The sequence below is a fragment of the Salmo salar genome, chromosome 15 (genome assembly GCF_965601325.2).
Source record: "Salmo salar chromosome 15, fSalSal1, whole genome shotgun sequence".
Lineage (NCBI taxonomy): Eukaryota > Metazoa > Chordata > Actinopteri > Salmoniformes > Salmonidae > Salmo > Salmo salar.
Window position 1 is genome coordinate 95,885,725 of NC_138305.1, and position 21,250 is coordinate 95,906,974.

The 21,250-nt window shown below is 40.7% G+C and overlaps 1 protein-coding gene across 1 annotated transcript in view; it reads right to left on the reverse strand.

Annotated features, from left to right (window-relative positions):
- Nucleotides 1-907: 907 nt before the first annotated feature.
- LOC106572632 (teashirt homolog 2) overlaps nt 908-21,250 on the reverse strand; it is a 77,320-nt gene continuing 56,977 nt past the window's right edge. The window contains exon 2 of the mRNA XM_014146989.3: nt 908-4,638. Coding sequence (XP_014002464.1) covers nt 1,595-4,638 — 3,044 coding nt within the window. The 3' untranslated portion in view covers nt 908-1,594. The remainder of the gene's footprint in view (nt 4,639-21,250) is intronic.

Below are 21,250 nucleotides of genomic sequence, written 5' to 3' on the forward strand. Positions count from 1 at the left end.
GCATTGATGACAGCGTTTTATCAATGGTAATCCTTAACCTAATGTTGATCACTTGCATGCTATGCTGATAGAGCCAGACTACTGTATACGCTTGCTGTCCCACATCCAATACTGCAGTGAATTTCTAGATTCATTTCACACAGGATAAAGGAACTTAAGCAAAATTGTGACATTCTGAATGCTTACAACTGCAGCAGTACTGAGGCATATCTCCTCTTTAATAAGACAATTCAATCTCACATTTAAATTTCCATGAATAAACACAAATGATCTGAATATTGCAATCAATTTTTCCACTATAATCTTCTCATATCTTAGATCATTTGTGCTGGTCTCAATTTAAAATAAGTTGCTACTCTACAACATAATGGCTCTACAGACGAATCAGGGGATCCATTGGTGAGGCGAGGCATTACATAATTTATAGCTTTAATCTGCTCACTGAGGTGTGAGGTCTATGACAGTAATTATAAATGCAAGAAGAAATTATAGCTGAATACTTTAACTGCATTAGGAGTCATCTGATGAACAATTGTGATTGCCTGCTCATTTCCAACAGAGGGCAAGTTGGTGTCACAGTATTCAAATCACCATAGCGCCCATGTGCTTTTCTCCATTTGCCATCAAATGTCAGCCGCCTGTTATAAAACAGAGATTTGATGGTGGTGGTAATTGAGGGACTTGATTGCTGGAAAGAAAAGAGATAAATTGTGTAAAATGTTTATGAATTTAGCAGGCAATTATATTTTATAGCTGTGAAATAAGAGAGCTGAAGAAAATGTCTACTTGTTATGAAGAACACAGTCATTCCCAACCACACATTGATCTACGCATATATTGTTAATTTACAATATTTCAGGAGACGTACAGGAGACTCATGAAAACTTAAAATGAACACAGTCTGGTATCAAATGTTAATTCTTTATTTCAATTGGTAAAAAAAGGTGCAGGTATCATTTGTCTCACTGTCATCCTTTTAAAATGAAACACATTTATATTTAATTTTTTCTTGTTTCCAACCTGTCTAAATGTGTTGGGTTCATGTACAGAATCTGAGTCTGAACTGGTGATTTAACATTTATTAAAGTGCTTTTCTGTTCTATCATTGAAACACAAAACATTTTTACATAGCAATTCACTGTACAGTTCAATGTACAGTGCAATAAATGTGTTAACATGTGTCTGGCTACCTGTTTAAAACAGCTGCATATTATACAAAGGTGTAGCATTGGAGATGAACATTACAATTTATCCATTACATTGTCTTTGAAATAATACAATTGAAACTTGACATATTATACAAATAAATAGTAGTCATAGCCAGAGCTATTGCATGCGAACGTTAGCAATTATATTTCAAGCAGTAATAAATGTCATTACTGGTGATGCATTTGAGAAGGGTGCAAAGGTATAAGTTGGTGTATTCTTTAACATTTTAGGGTTTAGTCTAGCCAGTGTGTCCATGTCATATTCAATATAATGTTTTCAATGTCTTTATGCATACTACACAATGCTACTGGAAACATGGCTGAAATATCTAACCAGTGTTTCAAAAATCAATAACAACAAAAAAGGTAGCAAAAATTAACAACTCCTACTCTTTATCCATTTCCACATATTGTGAATGGTTATCAGGTGATTTGCTGTGAGTTTTACTCAAGTGGAGTTTAACTGCATGGTTACTAGCAAATGTCCTACAACACAGCTTACATTTGAACTTAGTGTCAACATCCTCCTCTGTGACTAGCGTCTCTGTCGCACGGACACTGAGAGCCTTTGACAGTTCTGGTTCCTCTACCTTCGTCTGATGCTCAATAGGCAATTTGCGCATATCTTTGATTTGAAACCCTAGGTGTGATTCCAGGTGGGAGATGAAGGCTGGTGGTGTCCTGAACTGGGAAGCACAGTCATTGCAGTAGAAGATCGGATGGCCAGTGTCCATGCTCTTCAGAAACTTGGTCCCCCCTGTTTTCCTAAGTTGGTATTTCACATTGGCCAACCAGTGGCTGATGGTTGTCATGGACAGTCCAGTAAACTTAGAGATGTGCATTCGTTCCTGAGGACCAAGATCTGAGAGTAAGTACTTGCCCTCAGAAGTCAGAAAAAGGCTGGAGGCGAACTGGGCTTGGAGGATGATAAGATGTCGGGGGTTCCAGTTCGAATGCCTTCCCTTGCGCTTGTGAACCGAGTATACCTCAGACGACACGCCCTCAGAGCGCCTCACGTCTGTTTCCAGTTTCATGGTGGGTATCCTTGATGGCATAGAGGCTTTTGGTGTGGTGGCTTTAGGAAGAACCTTGACCATGTCAGCAATGTCAGACAGAGCGTGTTTCTGTGGCATTGGGGCAAAGGGTTGTAGATGGGAGGAACTTGGCTTGTTAGGTTTATATTTTGTCAGGTCTATTGGCTGATCATTGCTAGCAAACAGGAAGGCAATGTTAGCACTGTTCCTAGCAGGGGTAGCATCCACCACTGCTGGTTTCTCCATACTCTGGTTGAGTTCAGCTAATATAGATTGAGAGCGAGCAGATAGTTTACTATTTTCAGATCTTGAATTGGTGGGCTTATTTGCTTTACCCAAATGGCTGTTCAGAACTAACTGCAGTGCACTTAGAGGGTTTATGCCGAGTATTTCCGGGGTGTCATTGACAAGCTCTGAAGTAGTGCTTTGTCCACCGGTGGCAGGAGGGCTTGGTGTCTTGCCTCTGTCTGAGAAATCTGGGCTCCACTTCCCTTTGATCACATCACTCCCTTCATTCAGACAGTCTGCATCGAGCTTTGAAGAGGTAGAGGAATCGTCCTGACAATCGCTGTCATTATTCTCCACCATATCAAACTTAATATTCAGACGTTCTTTACCATCGCTAATGCCAACCTTTTCTTTCTTGGTGTCCGCTTTTCGATACTGTTGCTGTGGAGTGTCAACTCCCCCAGCACCCTGAAGAAACTTCCCCTTTGGGGCGATCGGTCTCAGCTTGTGGTTGAATGTGTGCTTTATCTGAATGGGGGGAGATGCTGAGAGATGAGTGCTGCTCTTGATGATCCCAGAGAGTTGATAGGAAGCATGGATACTGGGGTAGGCACTCCAGCTGGGGGTCCCAGTCTGAGCCTTGTTGATTGCAGAGGCGACCGTGTTGGCTAAAGACTTGAGGATATCCCCTCCACCACCTGACAATCCCTGCTGCTCCAGATCCTCCTCACGAAGATATCGATATTTAATCACCCTGTTCCCTGCCTTTTGATCCTCACTGTCTGCCTTGTCATCTTTCACTTCACTTTCTTCCATTTTGTCCAATGTGCCTTCCCTCTGGCTATCTTTCTCACTGCCCCCTGGGGAATATGTTTTTGGAGACACTTTATCGCTATCAGTTTCGTTAGCAAGCGGCTCAGCTAATACCTGCATCTTTTCTATAACCAAGGGATCCAGGGCTAACTGTTTCCCTTTCTTAGAGGCTGAGTTTGTAACTTTCATGAAATGTCCAGTGACCATCATATGAGTGGTGAGTTGTTGCAGGGTATCGTGTGAGCTTCCACACTCCATGCATTTTAGAATCTGAGATTTGCATGTCTCAAACTGCCAAGTGTAGCTAGCTCCATTCTGATAACCATAGCGATTACTGTTAGCATTTGAAATAGCAGCGGACCGTTGGGCCTCGCTGTAGCCAGCTAACCCTGTGGTAGAATCAGGAGAACAAGGTCTGTTGGCCTCATAGGTCCGTTTCTTTGCTGGTGGCAGTAATTTAGGTGAGAGTACTGGGATAGGTTCTTTCAAAGGTACTTTTTGGTAATGCTTAGTTTTTATCATATGGACACTCAAGTCCTGGAGGGACTCAAAAGAATGGCCACAGAACATACACTTCAGAACTTTCTGTGCATCCTCTTTCCCTTCCATGTCTTGCAAATTTCGTTTCCTTGATTTGGAAGAGGATGTGGAGGCATTGCTTGGTTTGCCGTGATTGTTGTCCTGGTAATGTCCACTCTTGTTCATGTGCACTGTCAAATCCACAATACTGTCATAGGCTGCACTGCAGTCCTTACACTTGAATCGGCTGGCCCCTGTAAACACTGTCCCACCTGCTTTGCTGCTTTGTCTGTAGAGGTGGACCGAGCTGAAGAGGTTGGGTTTGGACACAGGCTTTGGGGAGTGTGTTTGCTGGAAGGTTTTGGATAGTGCATCCTGATGCCAGTCAAATTCACTCTTGGTGCTAACATTGGTGCTGTCACAGTTAGCTTTGCTGGGAGATTTGCCAATTTTCAAGTCCATTCCGATCCCTGTGCAGTAGGAATCTGAGAGAAAGTTAGCATAGGCGGCCCTCATTTTCTCCAGGCTGCTGTGCATGTCATCCTTGTGTTTCGAACCGCTGCTCCCCTTGTCCTTCTGGCTTTCAGGTGGTGAGGAACTTTTGAAGTCTGAGATAGAGAGTCTATCGCTGGTGTCGCTAAAGCGCGACTCCAACTCGGCTTCTTGATGGGAAAGGACACTGACGGGGGAGTCCTGGTAGCTGTAGCTGCTTTTGTTGTCCACCTCTTTGTCCTCTGAGGCCTTGGGACTCGTCTTCTCTTCAGTTGGAGTGTCATTCTCTCTGTCATCCTCAGGGATGGTCTCTCGCATGACGCCATGTTCATCAGGCTCATATACTGAAAAAGAAGGAAAAAGAGAGATACAATTTAGAAATCTTTGTAATTACGCTTCACATAATCTCGTTCCCAGACACTTCCGACCAATGAAAGTCTGGTGGACCAACGTGTCAAACTGTGCCTTCGTTAGCCAATAAAGAAAGACCGGAAGAAACTCCCGGTGCATAGGCATTGTCTTAATCTACAACATCTTCCTTGTAACCCTCCCCACGCCTCACAGTCATGTGATAAATGATGACAAATACTTTACTCAGTAGGCAACTCCCATAGTGGGAGTGACCATAGAATTCTAAGGCCAAGTTTGAATCGTTGATATCCCAGGCTTATTTGCCCAATAGCCTGGGGACGAGGTTATTCATTACAAGACCCCTCTCTCTGTTTAGACAACATAATAGTAAGAAATCACCATAGGAGAGGGAAATTAGTTGAGTTGCAATCACTACTGAGCTTTTGAAATATTTCCAAGAATGGAAAAATATGCAAAGTACATCAAAACAAGAGGATTTGTGTGCTTTTTTGTTCTGTTTTCAAAGAATCTGTGTAATCCACACAAGGCTACATGCACACTGCAGGACTGAGCTACATGAGAGGATCAACAGTATGGATGTCACATGACTTTTCTAACAAACTACTAGAGGTCAAGCGGCTCCTTGTGATTCACGGCGGGCCACTGACTTAGTGCTGTGTCAAAGGTTTCCCTGCCTCATGTTGAGATGTTTACAACAATCGTTGGCCAATGACAGGCAAAATGCAATGGATTTTTGCTAGGGTTTTACTAAGTGTTATTGCAAGTGGCCTATTCCAAACTGATTATGAGTATCTCCAAACTGCAATGAACTTGCAATGAAAAAACTTAAGCTTTCTCTGTTGAATAATATCTTTCCATGCTTGCATCCACCAGATTGTGTTGCAGTAAATTACAAAGACTGAGCGATATTTACTTACATTTCAGATTTCAAAATGAGCTGAAATGTATCCTGTCTCGATTTAAGTGGTTACAGAGTGAGATAGTCTTTCTTGACAGAGAAATTTGAATTCTTTATGCAAATGTAAACCTAAATCTGGATAATTATTAACACATGAATCACAGCACAACAAAGAACCAGTAAATTGTTGAAAATATATGTATTTATTATAACAAGATCATTATCTAACATTTCTAGAAGTTGCTGGCAATCTGTCACATTGTTATATTGTCCTTGACAGGCTCATAAACAGCAATTATCCATTTCATTATTCACCTGTTTGTTCACACTCATAGGGCTAAATGTTATTGCATCAATGAACTGATAATTAAAACACAGTTTTTCTAATTGACATATTTCACATCATATAATTTGCATTACTTGTGATACAGCATATTAAGCAGTTTTGAACAAGGCTGGAGGATCATATATTCATACAGTAGATGAATCAGTAAAACTATTATCAATACAAAACAATCAAACTCTTCTCTGTTGAATTAAGGTCCCTCTCAAATTTAGCCAGTCCACAATATGAAAACAAAATACTTAAAAAATACTTTCGAAGAGACATCTTGCAGTATATGTCCTCTTATTCATGTTGGAAAATGTGCATTTTGGGAGAAGTTATGGCAGATGTGCTTTTAGTTAAATATGAAAAGGACACAACGGCCTTGTCTAGGCACCTATGCATTTAATGTGGGTAATATTTCACCTTTGATTTAGGGGCACTCTATGGAATGCTGAATGTAAGGAGCATTCCAAGTACTACAGAACACTGGGTCAGCCCATAGAATGAATAATGTCATCCTCCTTCGCATTCTGAAAATAATACTTTTTTAAAAATCAATATTTCACAAGTGCCTCAGGACAAGCTCTAGAGGTGAACTGGTTGCCAGCTAATGGATGAAGATGGTCATGGGATTCAAAACTTCAAAACAAACATGGAGAACAAGGAGCCACGCAGCACACCAGATATTCCCGAATGTGCTATGACCCTCAACCACAAGAGAGACTTCTGGATTGGCCAACTGAGATCATTGATGGCCTCCAAAACACCCTCTTCCCCCCCATGCTGGAGAGGGAGTGTTGTCAGAGTACAGAGACATGTTTTATTGATTGTTTTATATATACACTTGAAGTCGGAAGTTTACATACACTTAGGATGGAGTCATTAAAACTAATTTTTCAACAACAACTTTCTTGTTAACAAACTATAGTTTTGGTAAGTCGGTTAGGACATCTACTTTGTGCATGACAAGTAATTTTTCCAACAATTGTTTACAGACAGATTATTTCACTTATAATTCACTGTATCACAATTCCAGTGGGTCAGAAATTTACATACACTAAGTTGACTGTGTCTTTAAACAGCTTGGTAAATTCCAGAAAATTATGTAATGGCTTCAGAAGCTTCTGGTAGGCTAATTGACATCATTTCAGTCAATTGGAGGTGTACCTGTGGATGTATTTCAAGGCCTACCTTCAAACTCAGTGTCTCTTTGCTTGAAAATCCTGGGAAAATCAAAAGAAATCAGCCAAGACCTCAGAATGTTTTTGTAGACATCCACAAGTCTGGTTCATCCTTGGGAACAATTTCCAAACACCTGTGTCCTCTATACAAACAAGAGTACGCAAGTATAAACACCATGAGACCACGCAGCCGTCATACTGCTCAGGAATGAGACGCGTTCTGTCTCCTAGAGATGAACGTACTTTGGTGCAAAAAGTGCAAATCAATCCCAGAACAACAGCAAAGGACCTTGTGAAGATGCTGGAGGAAACAGGTACAAAAGTATCTATATCCACAGTAAAACGAGTCCTATATCGACATAACCTGAAAGGCTGCTCAGCAAGGAAGAAGCCACTGCTCCAAAACCGCCATAAAAAAGCCAGACTACGGTTTGCAACTGCACATGGGGACAAAGATCGTACTTTTTGGAGAAATGTCCTCTGGTCTGATGAAACAAAAATAGAACTGTTTGGCCATAATTACCATCGTTATGTTTGGAGGAAAAAGGGGGAGGCTTGCAAGCCGAAGAATACCATCCCAACCATGAAGCACGGGGATGGCAGCATCATGTTGTGGGGGTGCTTTGCTGCAGGAGGGACTGGTGCACTTCACAAAATAAATAGCCTCACGAGGAAGGAAAATGACGTGGATATATTGAAGTAACATCTCAAGACATCAGTCAGGAAGTTAACCTGTTAGGGCTAGGGGGCAGTATTTGCACGGCTGGATAAAAAAATTTACCCGATTTAATCTGGTTACTAATCCTACCCAGTAACTAGAATATGCATATACTTATTATATATGGATAGAAAACACCCTAAAGTTTCTAAAACTGTTTGAATGGTGTCTGTGAGTATAACAGAACTCATTTGGCAGGCAAAACCCTGAGACATTTTCTGACAGGAAGTGGATACCTGATGTGTTGTATTACCTTTAAACCTATGCCATTGAAAAACACAGGGGCTGAGGAATATTTTGGCACTTCCTATTGCTTCCACTAGATGTCACCAGCCTTTACAAAGTGTTTTGAGTCTTCTGGAGGGAGATCTGACCGAACAAGAGCCATGGAACGATGATGGCCCATTAGACACCTGGCGCGCGAGTTCATGTTGGGTACCCTCGTTCCAATACGTTATAAAAGAGAATGCATTCGTCCACCTTGAATATTATTCATGTTCTGGTTAAAAAAGGCCCTAATGATTTATGCTATACAACGTTTGACATGTTTGAACGAACGTAAATATATTTTTTCCCCTCGTTCATGAAGTGAAGTCCGGCGGGCTTAGATCATGTGCTAACAAGACGGAGATTTTTGGACATAAATGATGAGCTTTTTTGAACAAAACTACATTCGTTATGGACCTGTGATACCTGGAAGTGACATCTGATGAAGAGAATCAAAGGTAATGGATTATTTACATAGTATTTTCGATTTTAGATCTCCCCAACATGACGGCTAGTCTGTATCGCAACGCGTATTTTTCTGGGCGCAGTGCTCAGATTATTGCAAAGTGTGATTTCCCAGTAAGGTTATTTTTAAATCTGGCAAGTTGATTGCGTTCAAGAGATGTAAATCTATAATTCTTTAAATGACAATATAATATTTTACCAATGTTTTCTAATTTTAATTATTTAATTTGTGGTGCTGACTTGACTGCCGGTTATTGGAGGGAAACGATTTCCTCAACATCAATGCCATAGTAAAACTCTGTTTTTGGATATAAATATGAACTTGATAGAACTAAAAATGCATGCATTGTCTAACATAATGTCCTAGGAGTGTCATCTGATGGAGATTGTAAAAGGTTAGTGCATCATTTTAGCTGGTTTTATGGTTTTGGTGACCCTGTCTTTGAATTGACAAAACATTACACACGATTCTTGTAAATGTACTGTCCTAACATACTCTAAATTTATGCTTTCGCCGTAAAACCTTTTTGAAATCGTAAAACGTGGTTAGATTAAGGAGATGTTTATCTTTCAAAGGGTGTAAAATAGTTGTATGTTTGAAAAATTTGAATTTTGACATTTATTTGGATTCAAATTTGCCGCTCTTGAAATGCACCTGCTGTTGATGGAGTGCACCACGGGTGGGACGCTTGCGTCCCACCTAGCCCATAGAGGTTAAAGCTTGGTCGCAAATGGGTCTTCCAAATGGACAATGACCCCAAGCATACTTCCAAAGTTGTGGCAAAATGGCTTAAGGACAACAAAGTCAAGGTATTGGAGTGGCCACCACAAAGCCCTGACCTCAATCCTATAGAAAATGTGTGGGCAGAACTGAAAAAGTGTGTGCGAGCAAGGAGGCCTACAAACCTGACTCAGGTACACCAGCTCTGTCAGGAGGAATGGGCCAAAATTACTGTGGGAAGCTTGTGGAAGGCTACCCGAAACGTTTGACCCAAGTTAAACAATTTAAATGCAATGCTACCAAATACTCATTGAGTGTATGTAAACTTCTGACCCACGGGGAATGTGATGAAAGTTATAAAAGCTGAAATTAAATAATTCTCTCTACAATTATTCTGACATTTCACATTTCTAAAATAAAGTGGTGATCCTAACTGACCTAAAACAGGGAATTTTTAAAAGGATTAAATGTCAGGAATTGTGAAAAACTGAGTTTAAATGTATTTGGCTAAGGTGTATGTAAACTTCTGACTTCAACTGTAGTTATCACAGATAAACGAGAACACTATCGTATATGACAAGCTTCTAGTTGACGTCTTCTATTTTGAAAGTCTAGATAGAGACTATGGACAGAAGTCAATTATAGCACATTGTTTTTTGTCAAATTCAAATTACCGTAGAACCTTTCATTTATGTCAACCATTACCAAATATTGATTGATAAAAGAGCATTTTCAAGTAGAAGTTTCAAGGATTGTCTGGTGACATATTGCAGATATAGCAAAACAGCTTTACTTAGCCTACTTCATGCAGATAGTGAACCTTCTAACTAATTCATGGATTAAGAATTAGCATTAATAAATATTTCACTAAGAGACACTTAGCAATTATACAGCAATGGAGCACAATGACATGCATCTGATAAATAGTTATTTCATGGCAATTAGATTATACAATTTACTATGTTCAAGTAACTTTATCTACACTGCCATAGAGCACTATCAAACTCAGCATGGCTATTTAATGAAACAAAAACTTAAGATAATAACTTAATTATCAGGAATTAAAATCCGAAAGTAACAGAATGTGAGAATAGTCTACATTTAGTATACTTTGTATTTCCAGATGAAATTGACAGAAATTATCAGCAGCATTTCCTGCCAATTTGATCAGAAGTAATATCAGTGAAAAAGAGGTGACGCGAGAAGGTCCACTCCCGTCCATGCGGGAATACAGACCACCTGCCTTCCCACATTTGGGACAACAACTCCCATAATTAGGGCGGAGAAAATACCATCTTGTCATTATATACAGTATCCCTGGTTATCTACATCCAAAGGCACCAGGCATGGGTGTCTCCAAGATACCCACTTGTCTACTTCCACTTCTCACACTCTTTGTAACTCCATTTTGCCAACCCTTGGTTGATGCCAATTAGCAATATCAAATGCAAGGGCAGAGCCTTCTCTGATGTTACTTAGGAACATTGTAGTCTACATCTCTGATACAAATGTATGATCTTAATTTGATCACCTGTTGCAGAATAACTTTCCAGGGATGCAGGAAATGTAAAACTTGTAGTCTATTTGAGGCTTGAAAAGGCATCTGAAGATTGTAATTTCCACTAATTTCCACATTTCAGACTTGAATTTCTCTTACAAAAAATGTATAAACTCCTACACCGATGTCCATTAATCATAATCCACATAATTCACATTTCCTGGATTATTTTCCTGCTGTAGCAAACCGTGTCAAATTAAGATCCTAAAACTTTATGATGACAAAATGTGTCAATGCAATACTGGAACACTCCACCCTAGTAGTAAATCGTCAACTGAATACCTGTAGTTTACAATTGCTACAACTGTCAAAATACAGCACAAGAATAAACAAGATGCAATAATACAGATGATGTCATCATTTCAGTGATCATCAACTTTTATGAATGTTTCCTAAACTACAAAATAGACCTTCTGAGGAAATGTTGTGCCTTTTAGTCTGGTATAGGCAGCATTCAGTCTAACTAGGCTTGTATAATGAGAGGGTTCGCATGCCAGGGCTGAGATTTATCATGACATAAACCCCTGCAAAGCCTCCAATCTGTGTCACTACAAATATATCTTCAGACAGGGATATGCAAAGGTCAAAAAACCTACGGTGTCCATCATAAAACAGCTACTTGAGGTGTTTATAACATTAATCCGTTAGAACAGACCCCTGGCACAACAAGGCCTGAATATCCAGGAGAAGCAGCCATTTTCTGAGCCAAGGCAATTTTAGAACACAGCAATCATGTTCTCACACTTACAGGAATGATTTATTTTTTTCAGTTAAAACAATACTGAATGGGTATTAAACATGTCAGAATACAGTAATACAAACATTTAAAAATGTACGACACAATCTTGGCATTTTCCAAGTTAGCATGCTGAAATTAGTCTGCGTTTCCCCAGTAACAGTATTTAACTTCCACTATTAGCCTGTTAGTATTAACTTTGTAATGGTAAAGATATCAAAATTTATCCCATGGAAGGTCAACATTTCCCTCATTAAAGTGACAAGGCAGTCAGTGAGCAGCCTGACAGGGTTAGCTAATGGACAGCTGCCTGCAATACCCTGAATATCCCAGGTAATACTATCTTCACAGAAAATTGGGTAATTCATAGGTGCCAGTGACAGGTCTGCATGTCTGTGCCACTTTCCTGAACTGCTCTCCGGTTGTCTCAAGCTACAGTTTTCGCTGCTCACAAATCAATATCCCTTTTTACTTCACATTGATTGCCTGGCGGTGGGACCGACCTAAGCAGGACTGTTATGACATTTCTAGATTTCCCCCTGTCCTTGGAACAATCAATTACACGCTCATAGCAATCAAAACCTCTTTGGAAAATGAACCTGCTCTGTGACATTTTCATCTCCCGGATTTATGGCACGCTAAATAGAAAAAACTAAAAAACACAGCAGGCCCGTCCGTCCGTCTATGCTATCCGTCTGTCTATGCTAGCCGTCCGTCTATGCTATCCGTCCGTCTATGGTGTCCCACATAAGAATGCAGCTTCTAGAGTCTACACGTTAATAAAACAGGTCAGGCAAATAAAGCAATCTACAGACTGTGTCTTCTGGAGTCAAATCTTCTCCCCAACCTCTGCAAGACTTTTGTTGATATATTGTTGTAAATGAGCGGTTTCATTTGTTGTCACTATAGATTTCAGTTCTACAATAAAGGTAAGTGAGATAGATATGTTGCAGGTTCCTCTCCAGAGCCCTCTATGGAGTTGGAGTCCTTGTAGTGTGAAGGGAGACATCTCAAAGAGAGGCTGTGGGGGGCTGACGCACTGTACTGTAATTTTGATCAAATATCTACTAAAACTATACTTTTGTTGTTGACTTCATAGTGTCTGCAAGATGGCTACGTTTTCTAGTGGTTAGTAATCATTATGTACAGTATTAACTTACGCTTACGCTTAATGCACAAGCCTGTCATAAGACCGAGAGACATACCAGCTGTGTAATATTTGACAGAGATGTACTATTTGACAGATATCAGTCAGTTGAAGTCAGGTTACAGTATGCTGTTTATCTAGATCAATCTGATGCTGGATACACTCCTGACATTGCATGAGTTCATTTTTAATCCGGGCCAATAGCTTACTGTAAACTCAATAATCATTGCTTGTTTTACAGACAGTATATTTGACTTGTTTGTCTTTTATACTGTCTCGATAAAATGAAGGGACATGTTTACAAGGTTCGCAGACTGCCTAGCCTATGTGATCCAGTTAACTATTACTGGAAGGTAATAGACAAAACACAAAATACAAAATATCTGTATTTCTTTTTTTTTAATTTTAAATTAAGTAGGCCTAAATTACTTTTACGACCCTTCTCACACTCCACCTATAGCCTAGATGATTTATTTTGCTTGATACAGTACATCACCCCCACAGTCATAAATACACCCAGAACACTGTTATGTTACCAGCAACCATAAGATGAAGTCAGAATGCAGTCATACAGCGGTTGCAGAAATCAATTTTTTTTGAATAGTTAGCCTAATTTCAGTTTATGTGACAAAACAAGCAAGTATAGTGTAGAGAATCATTGTACCATCTAAACCGCTGTGAAATATATTTTTCATAACCAAACATATTGTATTTTCAGCTGTTTGAAACTGGTGTACTAAACTGAAAAAGATGCAAAAACAAAACTTAAGCGCGGGAATCTCAGAAATAATGCACACAGAACAGATCTACCACTTCTTAGACTTGCTTTTAACGAGAATGACATATCTATAACTCACACTTCTATGTTGCCCAAAAAGTTACATATTGCAGCTTTAAGATCTCTCTGAGGGCTCTGCTGCAGTGTGAAACCATGCGACAGAGTTTAGTGTACATTTTTGCATGCATGAATGGGATGATACTTAAAGCGCATTACCTACTTCACTAAACAGGGGCTATTCATGCAGATAAATGCCTTGCTTTCATACACCGGCCCATTCAATATTTCATAGTCTAATATGATCAAATAAAGAACCTCAACATTTCAAAGCAGACAATGTGGACAATGTGAAGAAAGGCAGATTGTGAATTGTGCTAAAGGCAGCATGATGTAGCTACTGGGATGGACCCAGATTTATATGATAGGATCACAAATGTGACACCAGACCATACCCTACCATCTGGCGGTTGATTTGGGCAAAAATCATCACAATAATTATGGCAATCAAAACAATATTTCCACATTCACAACCAACATGTTGTTAGTGAATGAAGGTAAAATATTGAAAACCTTACTAACCTACACCATTGACACTTGATCTTGAAACAGCTACAATATGTTTCAAGACTGTAAGACTAAAAAGGAGCTGAATCTGCATGTTTATTTGGAGATTTTTATCTTTCTGATTTGGGGATTTTCATGTCCAAAATAAAATTCTGTCATTCCTCAGTGTCCCTGTTTCTTCATCGATACTAATCACAATTCTCACTTAGTCACATCAAGCTGTGGCTGCCATCCTATTGTAGCTCCAGGAGTCCCTTCCCCTCCATCCCTCAATGATGTCACTGAGCGACACTGCTCTTTTTGATGCCTGGCTGCTAGAAGCTCCTGCTCCGAGACGCATCACTCGGCCCGCTGCCTAATTGGAAGTGAATAGCAGGAGAGCAATGCAATTTGCACTCCAGCACCTAAGTCATCACGTAAGCGTGCCACCGTGCTATCGCCAGCCGCCATGCCGCCTGCCTGCCACCGCCTCACATGCAGTACTGTTGCCTCGAGTTGCATCTCACCAGAAGAGGAGGGCCCCCCTTTCAGGGCTGGCAGGGGACATTTTACACACCCTTCTGGATGGATGGATGGAACCACGAGAATATTGCCTCACTGGTAGTGGCGCTACAGTCCATTTGTTAAGTTCAACGATTTTGTTTCTGGCAAATGCAACAAATACTTTCTTAGGAAAAGGAAAACAGTACATTTAATCATGAACAGCAAATACTACTGTCAATATAATAAAAAAAACATTTTATCTGAGAGAGACAGACACTCAGAGAGAACGAGAGAGCGAGAGAGAGACAGAGCTGCTACTCAGCCCAGCGTGCTGCTGCTTGCTCCTTTCTCTGTCACTTGGTTTTTGAAGAGCTTGTGACATGGCTCTCCAGGAGCGACAGGATGAGGTCTGATGGTTCCTTTCTGCAGAATAGCAGTTTAGCCCTCATTCACCCTTATCAGAGAGAACCCATCATCTTACTGTACACCACCCATCCAAACCGTGCATATTGGCGCTGACCAGTCAAGCAAACAGAGAGGTATTAATAAAAGACCATCTTGCTTCGGTTCAAATTTCTCTGATTGAATGTCAGTCAGGAATGTTTGCGTGGTTTGGCAGGCAGGGTAGGGGAAAGTGGGCCATCGTTTAAAGGACCACTGCCTCGCACAGATTAGGTCTTTGTTCAAAGCTTTTATGAGCCACAGGCTGGGAGGAGGAGGATGGGACAATTATTCTACACTTGTCTGACCGGACTGGGATTTTATGATGCCCAGTAGTTCTGCCACATACAGACTATTAAAACAAATGCATTATACATTTACCAGGTAATTTGATTGCAAACAGAGATTTGTATTTAATTAGATTTTGCTATATTGTTATTTTACAAAGTGAAAGGGGTTGAATTGAATCAGTTTAGAGAAAATTCCTAAATTAAATAAATAACCAATACATTATAATTTGGTCCTTTGCTATATAACACATTGTGTTGTGACAATAAGCTATTACATATCATAGTGTATTTAATGTAATATACACTGAACATAAATATAAATGCAACACACTACAATTTCAAATATTTTACTGAGTTACAGTTCATATAAGGAAATCAGTCAATTGAAATAAATTCATTAGGCCCTAATTTCACATGACTGGGAATACAGATATGCATCGGTTGGTCACAGATAAAGATTTTTTTTAAAGTAGGGGCGTGGATCAGAAAACCAGCCAGTATCTGGTATGACAACCATTTACCTCATGCAGTGTATAGAGTTGATAAGGCTGTTGATTGTGGCCTGTAAAATGTTGTCCCACTCCTCTTCAATGGATGTGCAAAGGTGCTGGATATTGGCAGGAACTGGAACACGCTGTTGTATACGTCAATCCAGAGCATCCCAAACATGCTCAATGGGTGACGTCTGGTGAGTATGCAGGCCATGGAAGAACTGGGATATTTTCAGATCTGGGGTCGTGCGTTATCATGCTGAAATTTTTTTTATTTAACCTTTATTTAACCAGGTAGGCAAGTTGAGAACAAGTTCTCATTTACAATTGCGACCTGGCCAAGATAAAGCAAAGCAGTTCGACATATACAACAACACAGAGTTACACATGGAGTAAAACAAACATACAGTCAATAATACAGTAGAAAAATAAGTCTATATACAATGTGAGAAAATGAGGTGAGATAAGGGAGGTAAAGGCAAAAAAAGGCCATGGTGGCGAAGTAAATACAATATAACAAGTAAAACACTGGAATGGTAGATTTGCAGTGGAAGAAAGTGCAAGTAGAAATAGAAATAATGGGTTGCAAAGGAGGAAAATAAATAAATGAATACAGTAGGGGAAGATGTAATTGTTTGGGCTAAATTATAGATGGGCTATGTACAGGTGCAGTAATCTGTGAGCTGATCTGACAGCTGGTGCTTAAAGCTAGTGAGGGAGATAAGTGTTTCCAGTTTCAGAGATTTTTGTAGTTCGTTCCAGTCATTGGCAGCAGAGAACTGAAAGGAGAGGCGGCCGAATGAGGAATTGGCTTTGGTGGTGACCAGAGAGATATACCTGCTGGAGCGCGTGCTGCAGGTGGGTGCTGCTATGGTGACCAGCGAGGTGAGATAAGGGGCGACTTTACCTAGCAGGGTCTTGTAGATGACCTGGAGCCAGTGGGTTTGGCGATGGGTATGAAGCGAGGGCCAGCCAACGAGAGCGTACAGGTAGCAGTAGTGGGTAGTATATGGGCCTTTGGTGACAAAACGGATGGCATTGTGATAGACTGCATCCAATTTATTGAGTAGGGTATTGGAGGCTATTTTGTAAATGACATCGCCGAAGTCGAGGATCGGTAGGATGGTCAGTTTTATGAGGGTATGTTTGGCAGCATGAGTGAAGGATGCTTTGTTGCGAAATAGGAAGCCAATTCTAGATGTAATTTTGGATTGGAGATGTTTGATGTGAGTCTGGAAGGAGAGCTTACAGTCTAACCAGACACCTAGGTATTTGTAGTTGTCTACATATTCTAAGTCAGAACCATCCAGAGTAGTGATGCTGGACGGGCGGGCAGGTGCAGGCAGCGATCGATTGAAGAGCATGCATTTAGTTTTACTTGCATTTAAGAGCAGTTGGAGGCCACGGAAGGAGAGTTGTATGGCATTGAAGCTCGTCTGGAGGGTTGTTAACACTGTGTCCAAAGAAGGGCAGAAGTATACAAAATGGTGTCGTCTGCGTAGAGGTGGATCAGAGACTCACCAGCAGCAAGAGCGACATCCTTGATGTATACAGAGAAGAGAGTCGGCCCAAGAATTGAACCCTGTGGCACCCCCATAGAGACTGCCAAAGGTCCGGACAACAGGCCCTCCGATTTGACACACTAAACTCTATCAGAGAAGTAGTTGGTGAACTAGGCGAGGCAATCATTTGAGAAACCAAGGCTATTGAGTCTGCCGATGAGGATGTGGTGATTGACAGAGTCAAAAGCCTTGGCTAGGTCAATGAATACGGCTGCACAGTATTGTTTCTTATCGATGGCGGTTAAGATATCGTTTAGGACGTTGAGCGTGGCTGAGGTGCACCCATAACCAGCTCTGAAACCAGATTGCATAGCGGAGAAGGTGCGGTGGGATTCTAAATGGTCGGTAATCTGTTTGTTGACTTGGCTTTCGAAGACCTTAGAAAGACAGGGTAGGATAGATATAGGTTTGTAGCAGTTTGGGTCAAGAGTGTTCCCCCCCTTCGAAGAGGGGGATGACCGCAGCTGCTTTCTAATCTTTGGGAATCTCAGACGACACGAAAGAGAGGTTGAACAGGCTAGTAATAGGGGTTGCAACAATTTCTGCAGATCATTTTTGAAAAAAAGGGTCCAGATTGTCTAGCCCGGTTGATTTGTAGGGGTACAGATTTTGCGGCTCTTTCAGAACATCAGCTGACTGGATTTGGGAGAAGGAGAAATGGGGAAGGCTTGGGAGAGTTGCTGTGGGGGGTGCAGTGCTGTTGACCGGGGTAGGGGTAGCCAGGTGGAAAGCATGGCCAGCCGTAGAAAAATGCTTATTGAAATTCTCAATTATAGTGGATTTATCGGTGGTGACAGAGTTTCCTTTTCCTCAGTGCAGTGGGGAGCTGGGAGGAGGTGCTCTTATTTTCCTTGGACTTTACAGTGTCCCAGAACTTTTTTGAGTTTGTGTTGCAGGAAGCAAATTTCTGCTTGAAAAAGCTAGCCTTGGCTTTTCTAACTGCCTGTGTATATTGGTTTCTAACTTCCCTGAAAAGTTGCATATCACGGGGGCTGTTTGATGCTAATGCAGAACGCCACACAATGTTTTTGTGGTGGTTAAGGGCAGTCAGGTCTGGAGAGAACCAAGGGCTATATCTGTTCCTGGTTCTAAATTTCTTGAATGGGGCATGCTTATTTAAAAACATGAGGTGATGGTAGTGGATGAATGGCATGACAATGGCCTCAGGATCTCTTCACGGTATTTCTGTACATTAAAATAAAAATAAAATGCAATTGTGTTCATTGTCTGTAGCTTATGCCTGCCCATACCATAACCCCACTGCCCCCATGGGGCACTCCGTTCACAACATTGACATCAGCAAACCGCTCGCCCACAGGACGCCATACACGCTGTCTGCCATCTGCCCGGTACAGTTGAAACCGGGATTCATCCGTGAAGAGCACACTTCTCCAGCGTGCCAGTGGCCATTGAAGGTGAGCATTTGCCCACTGAAGTCAGTTACGACACTGAACTGCAGTCAGGGCACGACCCTGGTGAGCACAACGAGCACGCAGATGAGCTTCCCTGAGACAGTTTCTGATGGTTTGTTCAGACAGTAGAAGGCTCAAAACACTTTGTAAAGACTGGCGACATCTTGTGGAAGCAATAGGAAGTGCTCAATGAACGATATCGCACGGTGTGAATAATAGGGAACGACGTGAAGTTGAGTCCACAATTCAGAATTCCACTTCCTGGTTCAATCGGTCTCGGGGTTTTGACTGCCATATGAGTTCTGTTATACTCACAGACACCATTCAAACAGTTTTAGAACCTTTAGGGTGTTTTCTATCCACAGGTATTAATTATATGCATATCCTAGCTTCTGAGTCTGATTAGTAGGCCGTTGAAAATGGGCACGAATTTTTTCCAAAATGCGCTGTGGCGCCCCCTATCGTATGGTAACGTCAAGAGGTTAATCAACTTCTTGATATGCCACGCCTGTCAGGTGGATGGATTATCTTGGCAAAGGAGAAATGCTCACTAACAGATTCAGAAAACTTTAATGTCTTCAGAGAGGCAATTCATAAAACATAGCTCATATAAAAAAATATTTAAAAAATAGCAAAGGATGTTTACAAGCATGTAGGCAGGGTAATTGCAATTTCAGTGCAAGTGCTAATGTGCAATTAGTCCAACATTTTGTTAAGTTGAGAATTTCATTCGGAATAAAAGAGTACTTGTCCCTATTTTTTTAATTTTTCTATTTTACCTGCGGCCAGAGGGAAGGAGCTGGAATTTGGAGGGGAGTGGGTTGGAAGAGTCAACCTCTATTTTATTTGCCTTCTGTAGGGCTCTGCCCAGGGATGTAAACAAATGTGTGCACAACATGAGAACATTTGTGGTCTTCTATTTCAACTCATGAAACATGTTTACATGTTGCATTTATATTTTTTGTTCAGTGTACAACATGAAATATGAAGGCTGCTGGTGGTTCACCTCTGTCACTGCATGGTTCGCTCTCTGTTACATTTCCTCTCCTCCTGAGATAAGTGAATGTATATAGTCACAGCATCATGAACTTCACAAAAACGCTGGCCATCATGAATCTGATACTGCAGCTGCCTGGTGAAGTGTGTATTCTATTAAAACAATCTGCATTTCACTAACTCTCCCTCCCTCTTCTGGCTATGGATCTTTCATTAGAATCTGGACAGGAATCCAGAAGAGGCTTTCCCTATATAAGCAGTTTTGTGCCGTTTTCAGCAAAGGGAGGCATTTTTTTATATTCCAAATTCATTAATAGTAGATTGCTGCTTTTTCCCTTCATTAAATACAACAGAAGCGTGGTACTGTCAGATGGTTTATTGTGGGACTAAAGGCTGTTTCTTGTGGGACCAAAGGCTGTTTCATGACAAGTGTAAATGGGAGAAGCAGACCCGCCAAACCTGCAGCAGCTTTGGGGGACGAGATGAGCTAAAAAGTAAGAAAGGCAGAAATGCTTCAAAACAACCCAGCCTCCCTCCCATTCATTCATTTTAATGGCAAATTTGTTGTCAAATGTCGCCTGCAAAAATGATTAGGGCTCGCAGTTTTTCTGAAAAGCGCAAACTCCTGGATTTGCCTGCCGCTGCATTGTCACTTTGACAGCCCGTTCTGAGAACAATGGTTGCCCAAATAGTGAAATGTGTTGGCACCCAATCTCTGAAAGTTTCCCCTCAATACTGTGGCTCATGGCTTATTTCCGCTGTTTGTGGATATTCTGTAGCATTGATATCTAGATGTTGATTAGAATGATAAAAGAAAGAAGCTAGTGAATTGAAGCTTCCTGCGGCGGCGCATGATCTATTGTTGAGAGATTGACATTCACTCTACTGAGTCAATGTTTAGTTCATAAAAACCTTTTTCTATAAGATCTGGTTAAAGAGTACAGTCATTGTGTCAGTGTAAGCCTCAGTTTGTAAAGCATTAATGTTTCCAGTAAAGCAATATAATTTAGTGGAAGGGCCTACCACAAATACTGGTTTGAAACTACAGAGTAACTTTATAACCCCGGATACAAATAACAAAATCCTTGTGATGATATTCCTTTAGTTTGTTAGGATGTTAAATCGATAGATTTAAATAGTATATTTAAGTACTGTATGTAACTGAGTAAAACAATTATGTGCACATATAGGTGTTCAAATATTTCCATTGCAAAACCACAACAAATGTTTTCTATGTGCTACATCCTCAATTACCCTGTGCTTCTCAGCAGTGACATTTCTGTGGTGTTATGCTGCATTCGTAACCAAGTATGAGGTGGGAATTTACCCGTTGTAAATACCAGTTGGATGCATTCATGTGCTTTGAACTTGTTGAGAAACGCAAATAAATTATAGCATTTAAAAACCATATTAATAGAATGCTTTTTATAAATAAAGTTTTGATGTTGCATTTAACTGCTGAAAATACTGTTATCAAGGTAATTTCCTTAGTAGGCAATGTCAGGGGTCACCATGTAGGAGAAGTGGGGGCTCATGATGATATGCTGT